This window comes from Pleurodeles waltl, chromosome 10 (genome assembly GCF_031143425.1).
Source record: "Pleurodeles waltl isolate 20211129_DDA chromosome 10, aPleWal1.hap1.20221129, whole genome shotgun sequence".
NCBI classification, from domain to species: domain Eukaryota; kingdom Metazoa; phylum Chordata; class Amphibia; order Caudata; family Salamandridae; genus Pleurodeles; species Pleurodeles waltl.
The window spans coordinates 144413149-144427501 of NC_090449.1; the positions used below are offsets into that span (position 1 = coordinate 144413149).

At 43.9% G+C, this 14353-nt stretch overlaps 2 protein-coding genes across 3 annotated transcripts in view; one reads left to right on the forward strand and one right to left on the reverse strand.

The window, feature by feature from the left end:
• PTCD1 (pentatricopeptide repeat domain 1) overlaps positions 1 to 3760 on the reverse strand; it is a 103133-nt gene extending 99373 nt beyond the window's left edge. Inside the window, exon 1 of the mRNA XM_069210028.1 lies at positions 3562 to 3760. The gene's annotated coding sequence lies outside the window, so the exon portion shown is untranslated. The remainder of the gene's footprint in view (positions 1 to 3561) is intronic.
• Positions 3761 to 3909: 149 nt separating this feature from the next.
• The window catches only part of CPSF4 (cleavage and polyadenylation specific factor 4), a 47076-nt gene continuing 36632 nt past the window's right edge, over positions 3910 to 14353 (forward strand). For both annotated transcript variants that reach the window (XM_069210029.1, XM_069210030.1), the window contains exon 1: positions 3910 to 4138. In XM_069210029.1, coding sequence (XP_069066130.1) covers positions 4036 to 4138 — 103 coding nt within the window. In that variant the 5' untranslated portion in view covers positions 3910 to 4035. The remainder of the gene's footprint in view (positions 4139 to 14353) is intronic.

Genomic DNA, 14353 nt, shown 5'->3' on the forward strand with positions numbered 1-14353 from the left:
TTTGTCATTTCACTGCCGACCTCAACCTTGTCTCTACCACCGGCCAAAGAGATGGCGGGCAGACCCCTGTTCTCATGTAATGGGTTTGGGTGCTCCTCTCATGGACGGAGTTTGGGCAGATTGGGCTATCACCGCAATGCTCTCACTAGAAATTAGAGGGTAGGTAGGACTCTTATGTACATAATATTCCAATATTCTGGGTTGTTTATTTTCTTTTCACTGATAGTAACAATCCTAATCTTGTTATGCCTCATTGCCCTAATAATTTCAGCTCATATGTTTTATCGTAGATTGCAGTCTTTTCAATAAATTTATTGAAAACGACCCTGCATCTTTTCTTTGTCCTACGTGTGTGTATGAGACCTTTGCTAACAAGAAAAAGGGGTGAGATTTGTCGACCACAACTTCCTTGAGAGGTCACTAAGTTTCATGCATCAGGCTGCCACAAATCACCTTTGCTTTCTATGTTTGGATGAGGTGCTGCTAGCTAGCCGAAAGGGTTGGGCCGGCAGCTGCCCCAAATCCAGCAGTCTTGTTCCAATGACGAGAGTCCTATAACAACATCCACTAACTCCCCAGCCTCCAAACAACCCAGACATGCTTACACTATACTGCCTGACGTCCTCCTCCTAGCCCTAAGTGACAAATGACAACCAAAAAATGAATAAAATCAAAGAAAAATTACAAGAAGAGATTTATACTGGAAGCCTAGTGTCTACCCAAAATATTTTCAGCTAAGTATTGCAAGCTTATTGACAATCAAGATAGTCAAGGGAGGGAGGGGCTAAGAAGAGGAGGCCCCCTGATGCCGGAATTGACCTCACCAACCATGCACACCATGATTTAATTTTTCTACTATAGAACAAAGATTCCTCTTCAGCCTAAAGCCCGGACATATAATGTAGCAGTAATAAAGAAGAGCTCCCACCTGAAACGTGGTAATTGTAAGCCAAATAGCACATGTCCCAGCAGGCCTCAATGTTGTTGCAACACGTCTGCCACTCCAGAATGTAACTTCTGGTGCCGCAACCTTCACTCAAAGACCTTGTGGATCTGAAAGTCCATAATGAGGGTCAGCGTTTGTCAAAACAACACACTCAGAGGTAAGGAGGGGCAATACCTCTCCTAAGGATGCCCCCTTATTGCCAAGACATTATCTCACAGAGACGCTGATGGCCCATTCTTGAAGAAGGCCCCTACCTACGTAAGCACAGACACCAGAGAAATCTGCCAGTTTACACTCGTGATCCTAAGGACCTCCGTAATGTAAGGAAAGAAGAACCCCTAGATCATGTTTGTTCAGACGTGAGGATCTCGTCGTTATACAGGACTTTCACTGCTGGCTGTGATTATGACTTGGCAAATCCTACCTGGAACACAAAGAATATCTACGTGCATGCAGTTCCACTTCTCTAGCCCTGTCTTCTTATAGCAACTTTCCAGACACCTTTGCAGGCTTAGAAACTATGGTAATTCACACCAAGAAGAGACATCGTAACCTTGCATAGGTTTCATATATATTGATTAATTATCATCACCACTCTAGTAAGTTAGAGACAAAAGGAGAGAGAGAGTCTGTCTTGCTAGTATCCACCAGGTTGCCAACAGCCATCCATGTGCAGCAGTGTAGTCGTCAGACATGATAAAAGACCCAATATCCCATACAAGAACCGCCCTGACCTTTACAACAAGCCATTGTCAGCTAAGACAATTAAGAAAGCTTAATTGCAGAGCTTGCAAATGTTAGTGATGACACTGTTGTAGCTCACCTCACCTATGACTTCAAAAACCTATATGAACTGTCCTGCTGAATCCAACTAGGAAGAGTTTAAAATATCCGTCTAAAGAGTGACCAGATTGATGGCAATCCAAGATTAAAGTGCCATGCCATCCCAATAGGCTGTGTTGAACAACTCACACGCAAACTCAAATTCGACAGACCCTCAGTAAGAAGTCACTAAGTTTAGGGACAGCCTTGGCACTCAGGCGCAAAGCCCAACCATTCACCAACACCCCACAGATATCCTGATGCAGTCTTCATCTCGCCAACGCCTAAATCTTCCTTAGCTAAAGTGTTTCATGAATGACTTCGCAGTGGCTCATGGAAGTCTAGAAACAGTCCAGCAGGGATCCACGCATAACCCTTACAGGGCTCATAGACAGTCTTGTAGCAGTTCATTCACTGCACCTTCTCATTCAACAGACGGGCTTGTGCTGTTCAAATAAAGGATAACAGATTTAAGAGTGCCTGTAAGGAAGTCTCCAGAAAAAATGTCAACAAGTTAACAAGCCCCTCAAAGGCAGGATTCGGATGTCAAGCAACACAATTAATGTCAAATGTGTAGAGCCTTGCTACGTTTCTGGTGCATATTTGAGAATAGTTGGATACTGACCACAAATGATCACATGTGTCAGACAGTTAGACTGATCAGTGAACTCTACTGCTGGTGTCCTACTACAGCCAGCAGTATACACCCAGCATCCACCTATGCTCTGCAAATTGCCTCTACAACCATGATAGACTTACAATGATGGCCTGTTTGTTTTATTTTCTCTGTTGGACTATTTTCATTTGTTTCTGGGAGGGAAGTAAGGTCCAGGAGTATGCATTCTTAGAGCTTCCCCTGTTCATAAAAAGCTGCCAGTCATCTTTAGTAGAGGTGGACAAACCACTGAAGGTTCGAACCAGATAATTGGTTCTGACTCAGCGTAGGTCCTCTTGAACCCTCAAGCCTAAAATGAGTCGAGCTTTCATGTGGGTTCTGTCAGCCATACACACTCTAAATTCATGTACTAAGAATTTAAGATAAATCATTAATCTTTTATGTAAAACAGAGAGGAAGAGATGCATGTCAACGTGTATGAATTGCACAAAGTAAAACCTTAAAACGTGTGATCAATCCGAGCTTACCCTTATGACCAAACATAGTGATCAAGGCAGTGCTTTACACTGAAATACAGAAGTGCAGGTACTATCTATTTAAAGTACCTGCCTGCGCTTAGGAAGTGCTCTCATTCACTGTAAATTAACTCTTAGGGGCAAACTTGCAAAAAAAGTTATGTAACGGAGCACAGCAACAAAAGTTACTGCGCTACGTTACATCAAAGCGCGATAGCAGAACAGCGCCGTTACTATAATGCTGTTTCTCTTTCCCACTGTCCTTGCGAACTTTCGGTTGCCGAGTGCAAGCAGGCGTGTGTGTGCTTGAGATCAAGAATACATTTTGCTCTGGAAGTACAATGTTTAAGTACGGATACTAATCTCAGATACGGCTTAATACTTTTGCAATTTTGTATTGTATGTAGCTGAAAACAGGGAGACGCTGTACTGAGCTTACCCTCAGAAGGCAACGGTTCAAGGGCATTTCCACGACATACCTTTGTTACAAGGATACCCCTCAACTCACTTTCGTTTGGGGGGCACCAACCTCCTTGCACTCATCCTCGCCCTATGGTTAAATGGGCTTACCCTTCAATACCAGTAAATCATGCCTCCTTGGAGGCTGAAAATGTCGAAGCCTATACACACGCATAAAAAAAAATCACTAACTACCTTCTTACCTTCAGCAACACAGACCCAAGCTTAAACATGGGAGGCACATTACACCGGCAAAATCTCTTCCGGTATTATACGCTGTGCAACTGTCTCCAAGATACTAAATCCAATGCGTGCATGCTTCCACCAAGCACATTGCTTCTGCTATAGTTTCTGAAAACGGCCTTGGCATTTCATCCTGTATAAAAAGCGTGACTTGTGAGTAAAGATAGAAGAAGGACCACCCCAGGTCCAGCTGAAGCACCTTTTCTGTTTTTATGGCAACTCGTGTTTGTCCGTCTTCTGTTGCAATAATTTCCAGTAACTTGTTCTGCGCGAGTCTGGGGTCGGAGTTCAGTATTAGGTTCCCAGGAGCCTCTGCGTTTCTGCCTGTCCTTCCGGCTGTGGTTGTGCCAGGCTCGGGCACCTGAGGCTGCTGCCGGTCCTGTGAGTGCTCGCTTTTGGTTGCGGACGGCACTGTGCATCCTCTGCCCGGCAAGATGCAGGACATTATCGCTTGCGTGGATCATATCCGCTTTGACCTGGAGATAGCGGTGGAGCAGCAGATGGGAGCCCAGCCATTACCCTTCCCTGGAATGGACAGTGAGTTGAGGGGAGTGGGATGTTTCTCATCCTGAGGGAGGGGCACACCTTTTAAACAGTCGAATCTCTAAGATGGATGAAGTTTGGTTAGTATGCCATAGTAGCCCATTGGATTTAGTGGACGTACAGTTTCTTGGGTGCGTGGAGGATTGACAGGGCTTCTAAACTCCAGTGGACTATGGGGGATACAGTGACTTGTTGATTATCGGGGAGGGGTCGGAAGGATTCCAGAGTTATTTGAGTGGAGTGGAGTGGAGTGGACTGTGAGTGGGAGATTGAGACTAAGACAAGAGCAGAGGCGCCTTAGATTTTGGACAGGGTAAGGGAGCACAGCCTTGTGATGATTATAGCAGGCAAGGGGGTTATAATAAGAGGGAGGTTCCACAAACCTTTGGGATAGCGACAACAGAGGTTTCTGCTGGGCATAGGGTTCACAACAATTTATGGTGTACTACAGTGCTTTTGGAGAGAGACGACGTTGAGGCAGGGGGTCTAAGGTGGTTCATAAGTGCTGGTGCAGTGCTAAGTGTTCAGGTTACGCTTTGTCTGTGTAAGCGGCTGACATTTATATTGTTTTCATGTGACTGTTCTGAAAAGTGGGCATGGCAACACGTGTTCTGAGGTAGTCATCGAGATTCCTGCTGCGTGATCCGTTGATGCTCCAGCATCGGACAACCAGCTCCTTTCTGGCGTTGGTGAAGAGAACTTAGGACTCAGCTGATGAACTTCTCAAATCTTTAGAATGCACAATTCTTCTCTTGTTTGATGGTTCCAGGATAATGACCATGGGCTATGGTCTTGATTGTCTGAAATGGAGGGAATAGTCTGATGTTAATGGAGCTGTCCAGAACGTGAGAAGGGGTGGTGAATAGGATTATTAAGGGATAAGATTCCAAACCTTGCATGAGCATTGCGTGGTAAGGGGATCCTATTCCACTTTTACAATGACCAATGGGTGTTGAGGGACGCAGGGTGTTCATGGACATACATATTCCACCCTTTGTGTGGACACTTAGTTCAAAAGAGAGCTCTCAGGACCTGCTTATACGAAACCTGACCAATTTATGAGAACAGATAGAACAATTTACAGTGCAGTGCTTGCGTTTTTGGGAGTTAATGCACCTCCATCTCGAGAATGGATAACAAATGCTGGGGTGCAATAAACGGCAGAATCTGGGGCTTGGGTTCACCTTGTCAAGGCTTTTTTTGCTCTGTGTCCTTCAGTTACGGGGAATAGATCCAGGTTTGTCACTGCAGATTTGAGGTGGACAAAATGCAAAGACATGAGGGGGTAACAGAACGCCAAACACTAAGAACCAGGGCTGGGTGTAGTAAAGGGTTTTACATTTAAGGGTATCCAATCTAAGTTTAGAAATGATTGGGTGCTTGTGTGCTTTGTCTTGGGTTTCATATTATCTTGGTTTCCATAAATTGTCACCATACTTACATTCTAACATTGTATAGTGTAACTACACTTGATACGATTGATATTTCAAGCATACACATGGGGTTTAGTGCCAGATAAGTAAGAACAACTTAACAGCAGCCAGTGCAAGAGATTACAGTATTTAAGATTGTGTAGGAGCTGGGCTGGTGCAGTCATGTCTTTTAATTGATCCTGTCTCCATTTCTCAAACTACATTGCATTGCCTACCAGTTGTGGTTAGCTCTGCAATACATAACTCGCACACCAAATACAATGCTTAAGATCTCACAATACAGGGAGTGCAGAATTATTAGGCAAGTTGTATTTTTGAGGATTAATTTTATTATTGAACAACAACCATGTTCTCAATGAACCCAAAAAACTCATTAATATCAAAGCTGAATATTTTTGGAAGTAGTTTTTAGTTTGTTTTTAGTTTTAGCTATGTTAGGGGGATATCTGTGTGTGCAGGTGACTATTACTGTGCATAATTATTAGGCAACTTAACAAAAAAATATATATACCCATTTCAATTATTTATTATTACCAGTGAAACCAATATAACATCTCAACATTCACAAATATACATTTCTGACATTCAAAAACAAATCAGTGACCAATATAGCCACCTTTCTTTGCAAGGACACTCAAAAGCCTGCCATCCATGGATTCTGTCAGTGTTTTGATCTGTTCACCATCAACATTGCGTGCAGCAGCAACCACAGCCTCCCAGACACTGTTCAGAGAGGTATACTGTTTTCCCTCCTTGTAAATCTCACATTTAATGATGGACCACAGGTTCTCAATGGGGTTCAGATCAGGTGAACAAGGAGGCCATGTCATTAGATTTCCTTCTTTTATACCCTTTCTTGCCAGCCACGCTGTGGAGTACTTGGACGCGTGTGATGGAGCATTGTCCTGCATGAAAATCATGTTTTTCTTGAAGGATGCAGACTTCTTCCTGTACCACTGCTTGAAGAAGGTGTCTTCCAGGAACTGGCAGTAGGACTGGGAGTTGAGCTTGACTCCATCCTCAACCCGAAAAGGCCCCACAAGCTCATCTTTGATGATACCAGCCCAAACCAGTACTCCACCTCCACCTTGCTGGCGTCTGAGTCGGACTGGAGCTCTCTGCCCTTTACCAATCCAGCCACGGGCCCATCCATCTGGCCCATCAAGACTCACTCTCATTTCATCAGTCCATAAAACCTTAGAAAAATCAGTCTTGAGATATTTATTGGCCCAGTCTTGACGTTTCAGCTTGTGTGTCTTGTTCAGTGGTGGTCGTCTTTCAGCCTTTCTTACCTTGGCCATGTCTCTAAGTATTGCACACCTTGTGCTTTTGGGCACTCCAGTGATGTTGCAGCTCTGAAATATGGCCAAACTGGTGGCAAGTGGCATCGTGGCAGCTGCACGCTTGACTTTTCTCAGTTCATGGGCAGTTATTTTGCGCCTTGGTTTTTCCACACGCTTCTTGCGACCCTGTTGACTATTTTGAATGAAACGCTTGATTGTTCGATGATCACGCTTCAGAAGCTTTGCAATTTTAAGAGTGCTGCATCCCTCTGCAAGATATCTCACTATTTTTGACTTTTCGGAGCCTGTCAAGTCCTTCTTTTGACCCATTTTGCCAAAGGAAAGGAAGTTGCCTAATAATTATGCACACCTGATATAGGGTGTTGATGTCATTAGACCACACCCCTTCTCATTACAGAGATGCACATCACCTAATATGCTTAATTGGTAGTGGGCTTTCGAGCCTATACAGCTTGGAGTAAGACAACATGCATAAAGAGGATGATGTGGTCAAAATACTCATTTGCCTAATAATTCTGCACTCCCTGTATTTCTACCAATAAATTCTTGTAAACTCGGCCATAATATTTCCTTTTGTGGTTGATGAATGAGTTACTCCTACTCTGAGGATGGAACTCACCCTTTGTTTCTCCTCTATTTCTTTTCACACTGGGTTCTATAGGTTTACTTACACATTACAACCTTTAGAGAGTGACGTGAATGGGGTGGAGTGTCATTAAATCCCAGATACATCTGCAGAAGTACAGAGAACTAGAAAAGTTGTGACCGCATGGATTCACTCTTACAGGATTTCATTATATTCTAGTATTTATTTAGTTCTAGTGCACACTCTTTTCTTTAATATTGTGCATGCAGTGGTGCATTACAAAAAGGGTTAGCAGACCTCAAAGCGGAAATTTAATGGTTGCCGCAGAAGCTGAGAGAGCTTAGATTTCACATCACCTGGATGGGCTAGCGACCCACTATAGATAGATATATGTTTTGTTTTTTAATTAATCATTTTTCGTGTTACAACCACAAAAAACAACATTCAGTGTTGCCCACAGTACTACCAGTGTTTCAGTATCATTCCTATATATATATATATATATATATATATATATATATAATATGTTTGACATTGTACAATCCCGGTATGCAGCATGTTCCCCTATATATCACAGCAATCTACTCATGAGCCCTCGGTTTCTAGCATCAGAAGATATGCTGTCAATGGTGCCCAATAATCTTTAGGACTGGATGCTTGAGGGAGCTGCTCTGCATATATCTCTACAGTAAGCAATATCTCACACCATTGTTTTACCGTCGGATATTTTTTCTTCTCCCAATGAATGGCAACTCTTCTTTTTACCAATGAAAGAGCTATAGCTACCAGTTTACGATTTGCCAGTTGCAGAGGTCACAGCTCACCACCTCAGATACAACCTCAGTGAGCATCTTCGTAACCAATTCCCAATATTTATAGATCTTGCCACACCCCCACGCTAGTTGTAAGAAATCCGCCTCCTGTCTACCACATCTGTCGCAAGTATCCTCTTGCTGAAGGCTTTGGCAGGCCAACTGTGTTGGAGTATAGTATACCCGCGGTAAGAATTTGAAGTGTATGATATGTAAATTCCCATTCGCAGTCAGCCTGCCTGTTAATGCACAGCAGAATTCCCACTCCCCTCTCGTAAGTTGGGTCTTAAGCATCCCATTCCATCTATCTAATACGGCTGTATCATCTCTGTTCTCCTCGGTCTGCACCGTATTGTAGAGTCTTGTGATTAAGCCTCTGCAGGATAAACTGGCAAGCTTTATTTGTAAAGTTCTGAAAGTAGGTTGAGTCTGTGGAAACATTGCATAGTGTTCCTTCAAGGCAGCACATAGCTCTATGTACGTGAAATGCATGAGCGGGGAATCAAGACTCCGCTGCGCAGTGCTGCAAATAGAACAAAACAATCACCTGGAGATCAACTTGAACGCTTTTAACAGGACAGCCATTTTTTGAGAACCCCTTCTCCATGACTTCCACAGAGCATCAGGCATCTCCATATATGTCATATGTTTCAGGTCTCCTATAAAGCCTTTCCCACCGTTTCATTAGAGGTATTTTCTTATTTTCTGATTCTGAATGCACAAATAAGATTTCAGGCTACCATCTAAAAATCGGTCTCTTCATTAGTAAGTATAGCTTTCATTTCCTATGCTGTTCAACCACTTATCCTGTACCTGAAAGCAAAGGTGCCCTCTATGCTATCTAAACAAGTGATGTGGCAGCCAGTTCCACGCACCTACTTGTTTAAAAAAGGCTTTATTGGTTGATGTTGGCTCCCTTTAACACAATGTTCCATCATATATTTGGTAGATTGTCAGTATCCCAATCTATAGATTTGGAGCTATTACATTTGTGTTAAAGGAAAAAAAGACCTCTTGATATTTCCAGTCCATTTCCAACGATTACTGTTAGAGGCTGGATGGTCAATAGGAAAAAGGACAGGTAGAGTTTGTAAAGGTTCCAATGATAAATTAAGATATGCTCAACCAAATATCAACCAGACCACCTACTTATGAAATCTTAATTGATGTAGTGCTACAAATGTCCCATAAAATGGTCGAGAGAAAGAGATAAAAGGCAGAGTAATGTAGATATAAAGTGTGGGATCGAGTATGTCCAGACAACAGTTGGACAAAACTAGGCTCCCCCACCACACCCACCCCAACATCTCCTGAATCATTTCAATTTGGGTAATTCTTACTCAACTTTGCAAAGAGAACACGCGTGTTCTCACTCACAAAAGCTATGCTTCTATTGTGGGTCTGAAATGCACTTTATGCGCTAAGAGACCCAAACCCTAATGCCAGGAAAACTATAACACTTAGAATAGATAGGTGTCTCTTCTCTGAGTATGGCCTCTTCCCTTATCCTGGCCCAAACACAAAGGATTTTGAACATGTGTTGAAACTGAACACAGTGCAAGCAGGAAAACTTCAGATGATCTTGGCTGTATCCTTACAAGATAAAACTCGGGTATTGAGTCATTTAAGAGAATTGATAGATCGGCAGGGCCATTGGTAACTTAAGTTGTTGGGGTTTGTTAGAAGTCTATTGGGCTTTGTTAGGTCATTAGTAATAACCATATGAAAAAAAGAAAAATCTATACAGGTTAGCTGTAGATGGGACACGTTGTTGTACCTATTACTCATAGCACCGTACCTTTTTTAATTCTGACTTTTCATAGATGTATGAAAGTCATACATTTTGACCTAGTTGACCCAATATAGCTAGGGGTTGAATCAAGATGCAGTGCAACTGCTATAATCTCAACACAATTCATATTTTTATTTCATACTTACTTTATTTAATGTTAGCTTCAGTAACGGTATAGACAAACTCCGTACATATCTGCAGTGATCCGTTTCATGTAAATATAAAGACACATTACTACACTTTTTGATTTGATTTTTTTTATTTTGTTATCCCTTCACTCATCCTGCTAGCCAGTATGTAGATCCCACACTTTAACCCACTGACACGTTGAAATATATTTTTACTCCAAACAAAATGGAGAGGCACCCTTTATACTCCTAAAGGGACAAGGTTAAAGTATATGCACAAACAAGAACATTGTTTGTGGAAATATATTTTTCCCACTCCAGTATATCATTCTTTGTCCTCTGAAGCAGGAGTTCGCCTCGCAAGGTAACTTTGCAGTGGGCCATATATGTCCCTCGGTTGAGATTACAGAAGCAGCAGTGTATTTTACAGTTCATAGTGCATGTTGCATTAAGCTAAGGGCCATATGTACAAAAACATTTTTGCGGTTGGAAATGGCCCAATTGGGCCGTTTTCTTCCACAAAAATGCTTTTACATATGTACAAAACACAGATTGGGATTCAGTAACATGTTATCGAATCACAATTTGTGTTTGCGGTTGGTTATCTGGGATGGGCGTTTAGGGCGTCCCTTCCAAATATCGAATCTGAATGGGATGTACAAATATTTTGGGACCAGATTACTGCCCCAAACATTCATATTTTACTAACTCCTTTAAGGAGGTAATAACCATTTGTACTGGGAAGGGGTCCTTAAGAAGAATGTAAAAAAAATACTGTTGAAAAAATAAAACTTCAACGTTTTTTTCATTTTTTTCCCTTCTTAAACGCATCCTGTTTTCCTTCAAGGAAAACGGGTTTCGTTTTCCTTTTTTTTTTTTTTTTTTTAAACGATTCGTTTATTAAAAAGCAGTCACAGACATGGTGGTCTGCTGACCCCAGCATGCCACCATGCTTGTGATGGCTGCTACTTCTGATGGGTCGCAAATTGCAGCCTGCCTCATATTCATGAGGTAGACCTATTTGCAACCCACTCACACTTTCGTACAATGATGTCTGAGATCACCAAATATTAAATCTAAAAAATGTGCAATTTGGTAATCGCAAATACTAAACATCATACATCCTGCCCTGTGTCCCTAATCCATGCTACCATTGTAGGTGCTCTACCTCTGCGCCACATGTTTTGTCAGTAATGGCACTATGTCTGTGAATTTCTTACTGTGTTTTGGCACTTGCTACAGTGCTGCGAGAGCCATGAGATGAATGACTCGTCAGACGGGAAGACTGATTAATAAACAATCAGACCGACTGCAATGCTGCCCATTTTTCTCTAGAGAATATGGCTTTCTGGGAACATAGTTTCAGGTCCGTTTCAAGACATTTGCCTTTCCAAGACCCTTGGCTTCCAGTGTGGCTACTTTATTGAAACTGCAGTTATACTGGCCTGGCCAGTCATTGGATTATGTAGAGGGTGCAAAGTGTAGAACTATGCCAGTTTCATTCCAGGTTTGCATTGGAAGATGAATAGCAGCAACAGGCAGACATGCTCAGCTGTTAGGACCTTAGACACCATTACACGCAGGGATTCAGGTATAGAAATCTTCCCAATGGCCAGTGTTTTTAAAGCATAGAGTCTGATGCACCTTTATCCTCATCTGAAGCATAATGTTACATGGTTCTGATATAATTGATTTACATCTCTGGTGATCTAACATGGTTTCCTGCTCTGGGATCAGGTCTTCAGGTTTCTGAGCAATAACTTGCTTGGAAGGTTGGGGGATTAGTGCAAAAAGGCAAGGCCTCCTTTTTCCACTTGTGAGATTGGGTGCTTCAGAAGCTGTGGGCCCAAAGGCAATCATTCTTATTCTTTGCTGGAGCCAGATGGTTCAGGTCACAGCCTTCTAAGCTCTTCATTACATCAAAGTTGCACTAACCTCATAGCTCTGCCAGTGATGCTTGAGCAGTTACATTTTCTGTACTGACTTGAGGATGAAGGTGGCTTGGTTTGGAGTGATGTTGGGGGAAACCTTGGTGGTTTCTGCAGGTATTTCTTGAAGCGTAGTGCCCTAGTGGTCTTACTCTTAGCATAGAGAACATAGTGTTGAGGGCACAAGGAGCACCTACGTGGTTAACTGAATTATTTCAGAGTATATTTTTCCTTATTTTTCCTTTCAAACCATTCATGTAGTCCACGTAAACTGGGAATATGGCTAATGTTCCAGTTAATTGGGAGCTTGGACATTGGCTTTTGTCGCTAACCTGTTCTTGATGTCTGAAACTTTGACACTAGGAAATATACTTTCTACGCTGGATTCTTGGATCAAGGACCCTTAATGGGCCCTGCCAGTTCTCTAGGATTCAGGAATCTAGTGTAGGATTCACAAGTCACGTAAGAAAATGAAAAGGAATAAAGAATTTGGAGCGCCACTGCTTAGTGTGCCGAATGGTCATATGTTGGGCGCACATGGTGGGTTGTGAGCTTTGACCTGGCTGCAATTCAGCCCCGAGAGGCACCCCTCTGCAGGCCATGACCAAAGGCTGTGGCGTGGATAGCATAAGTTGGATCTCTGCGGGGGCGTGGCCAAAATGGCGACCGGGCTGGTCGCATAGTTCGTAGCTCTGATCCCGGCCCGTGTCAAATATCCTCTAACAGGCGCCCGCACTACTGTTCGTGCGAGACGCCGTATGCTCTACCTGAGATGCCGGCGCTGCTCTGACTGGATCCGACCGCGGCGTTCCGGGTGCCGCGGGGTCGGCTGCGGTCCTGGGTGCGGCCGCCGAGGCCCGTGGAGCCTGGACCTTTCCTGCCGGGGCCGATGCGACGCGGCACCTTTAGTGCCGAGGCAGCTGCGTCGCGGGACACGGACGGGTTCCCGACGCGCTGGGACTTGACCCGTCTCCCGGGGCAGGAAGGCGGGCGCCGACGAAGGTGAGGAGGCGCTTGATCCCCTGCTCCGGGACCACGCGCCTGGGGGCCGCGTTCGACCCGATGCGCTCGGCCCGATACGGCCACACTCCCGTGTGAAGCCGGCTGGCTCCACATGACAGGTACCGCTGGGACGTGCGGCCACCATTGAGACTCGGGGGTGCCCTGCGGGCTGGAGCTGCGTTCCCCGCGAGAGGGGAGGGGATCCCACCGGCTGCCCTTGAATCTTGGCTCTACACCCCCAAAAAAAATCGGATGGCATTGAACAGGCGTTTCCTTGCGCATTAAGCCTGGGCTAACAAATAACCAAGTACTAAGGAGGAGAGACAATTGGGAAAGCAAATAAATAACAATTTAAAAAAAAAAAAAAAAAAAAAAAAGAAGAAACAAGAAGAGTTGGGACCACCAAAGTTCAAGTAAATTGAGCCCTACCAATCCCTGCTTCCAAGCAGCAACACAGCAATAAAACGGACCCCTTCAGAAAATAATACGTATAACAGGGCACTACAGTATATCCTCCTGCGGCACTGCACCGGCGGCGCTAATCGAGCCGCAGCGTTTCCAGCAGGGCTCTCACCAGACATAAAAGCCCTGAGGCTCTCCACTACAAAGAGGATACACCACACAAACAAAGTATTGCTATCTTATCTTCACTACTCCAAACAGTGCTGCTGACCCCAAGTTAGGGGCCCTGCTTCTTTGCAAACAACACGAAATCCTGACGGTCACGGTGCCCTAGAACCCGTAAGCGGTATAACTTCTTTGCCTGATACGCAGCAAGATTTCTATTTTTCAGGAACAAGCCTCAGCAGTCCTAATCAATCGAAGCCACTTCAAAAACAATAGTTAACAGCAATACCGTCACGTAAATAATCAATGGGCAAACCAAAGACCCCACGCGTACCTGCTGGGAATATGGATTCTGATGCCCCACCCCCACCTGCGGAGGCCTCGACCACACAACAAGCACTACAAAAGATGGAAATAACACTCCAAATGCACACAATGCAATTTGAAAAGATTTTACAAGCCATACTGGACACCAAAATTACTCTGGAAGCAAAAATAGGTTCGGTAATCGAAGACGTTAACATATTGCGTGCAGACCAACATACGCTAGCTGAAAAGGTCGCAGGCTTGGAAGCAGACACGTCACACCTCTCACCAGCGATAACCAAACTCCAGTCGCAAATGGGGGCTGTAACAGCTGAACTAGGGATACTGAGG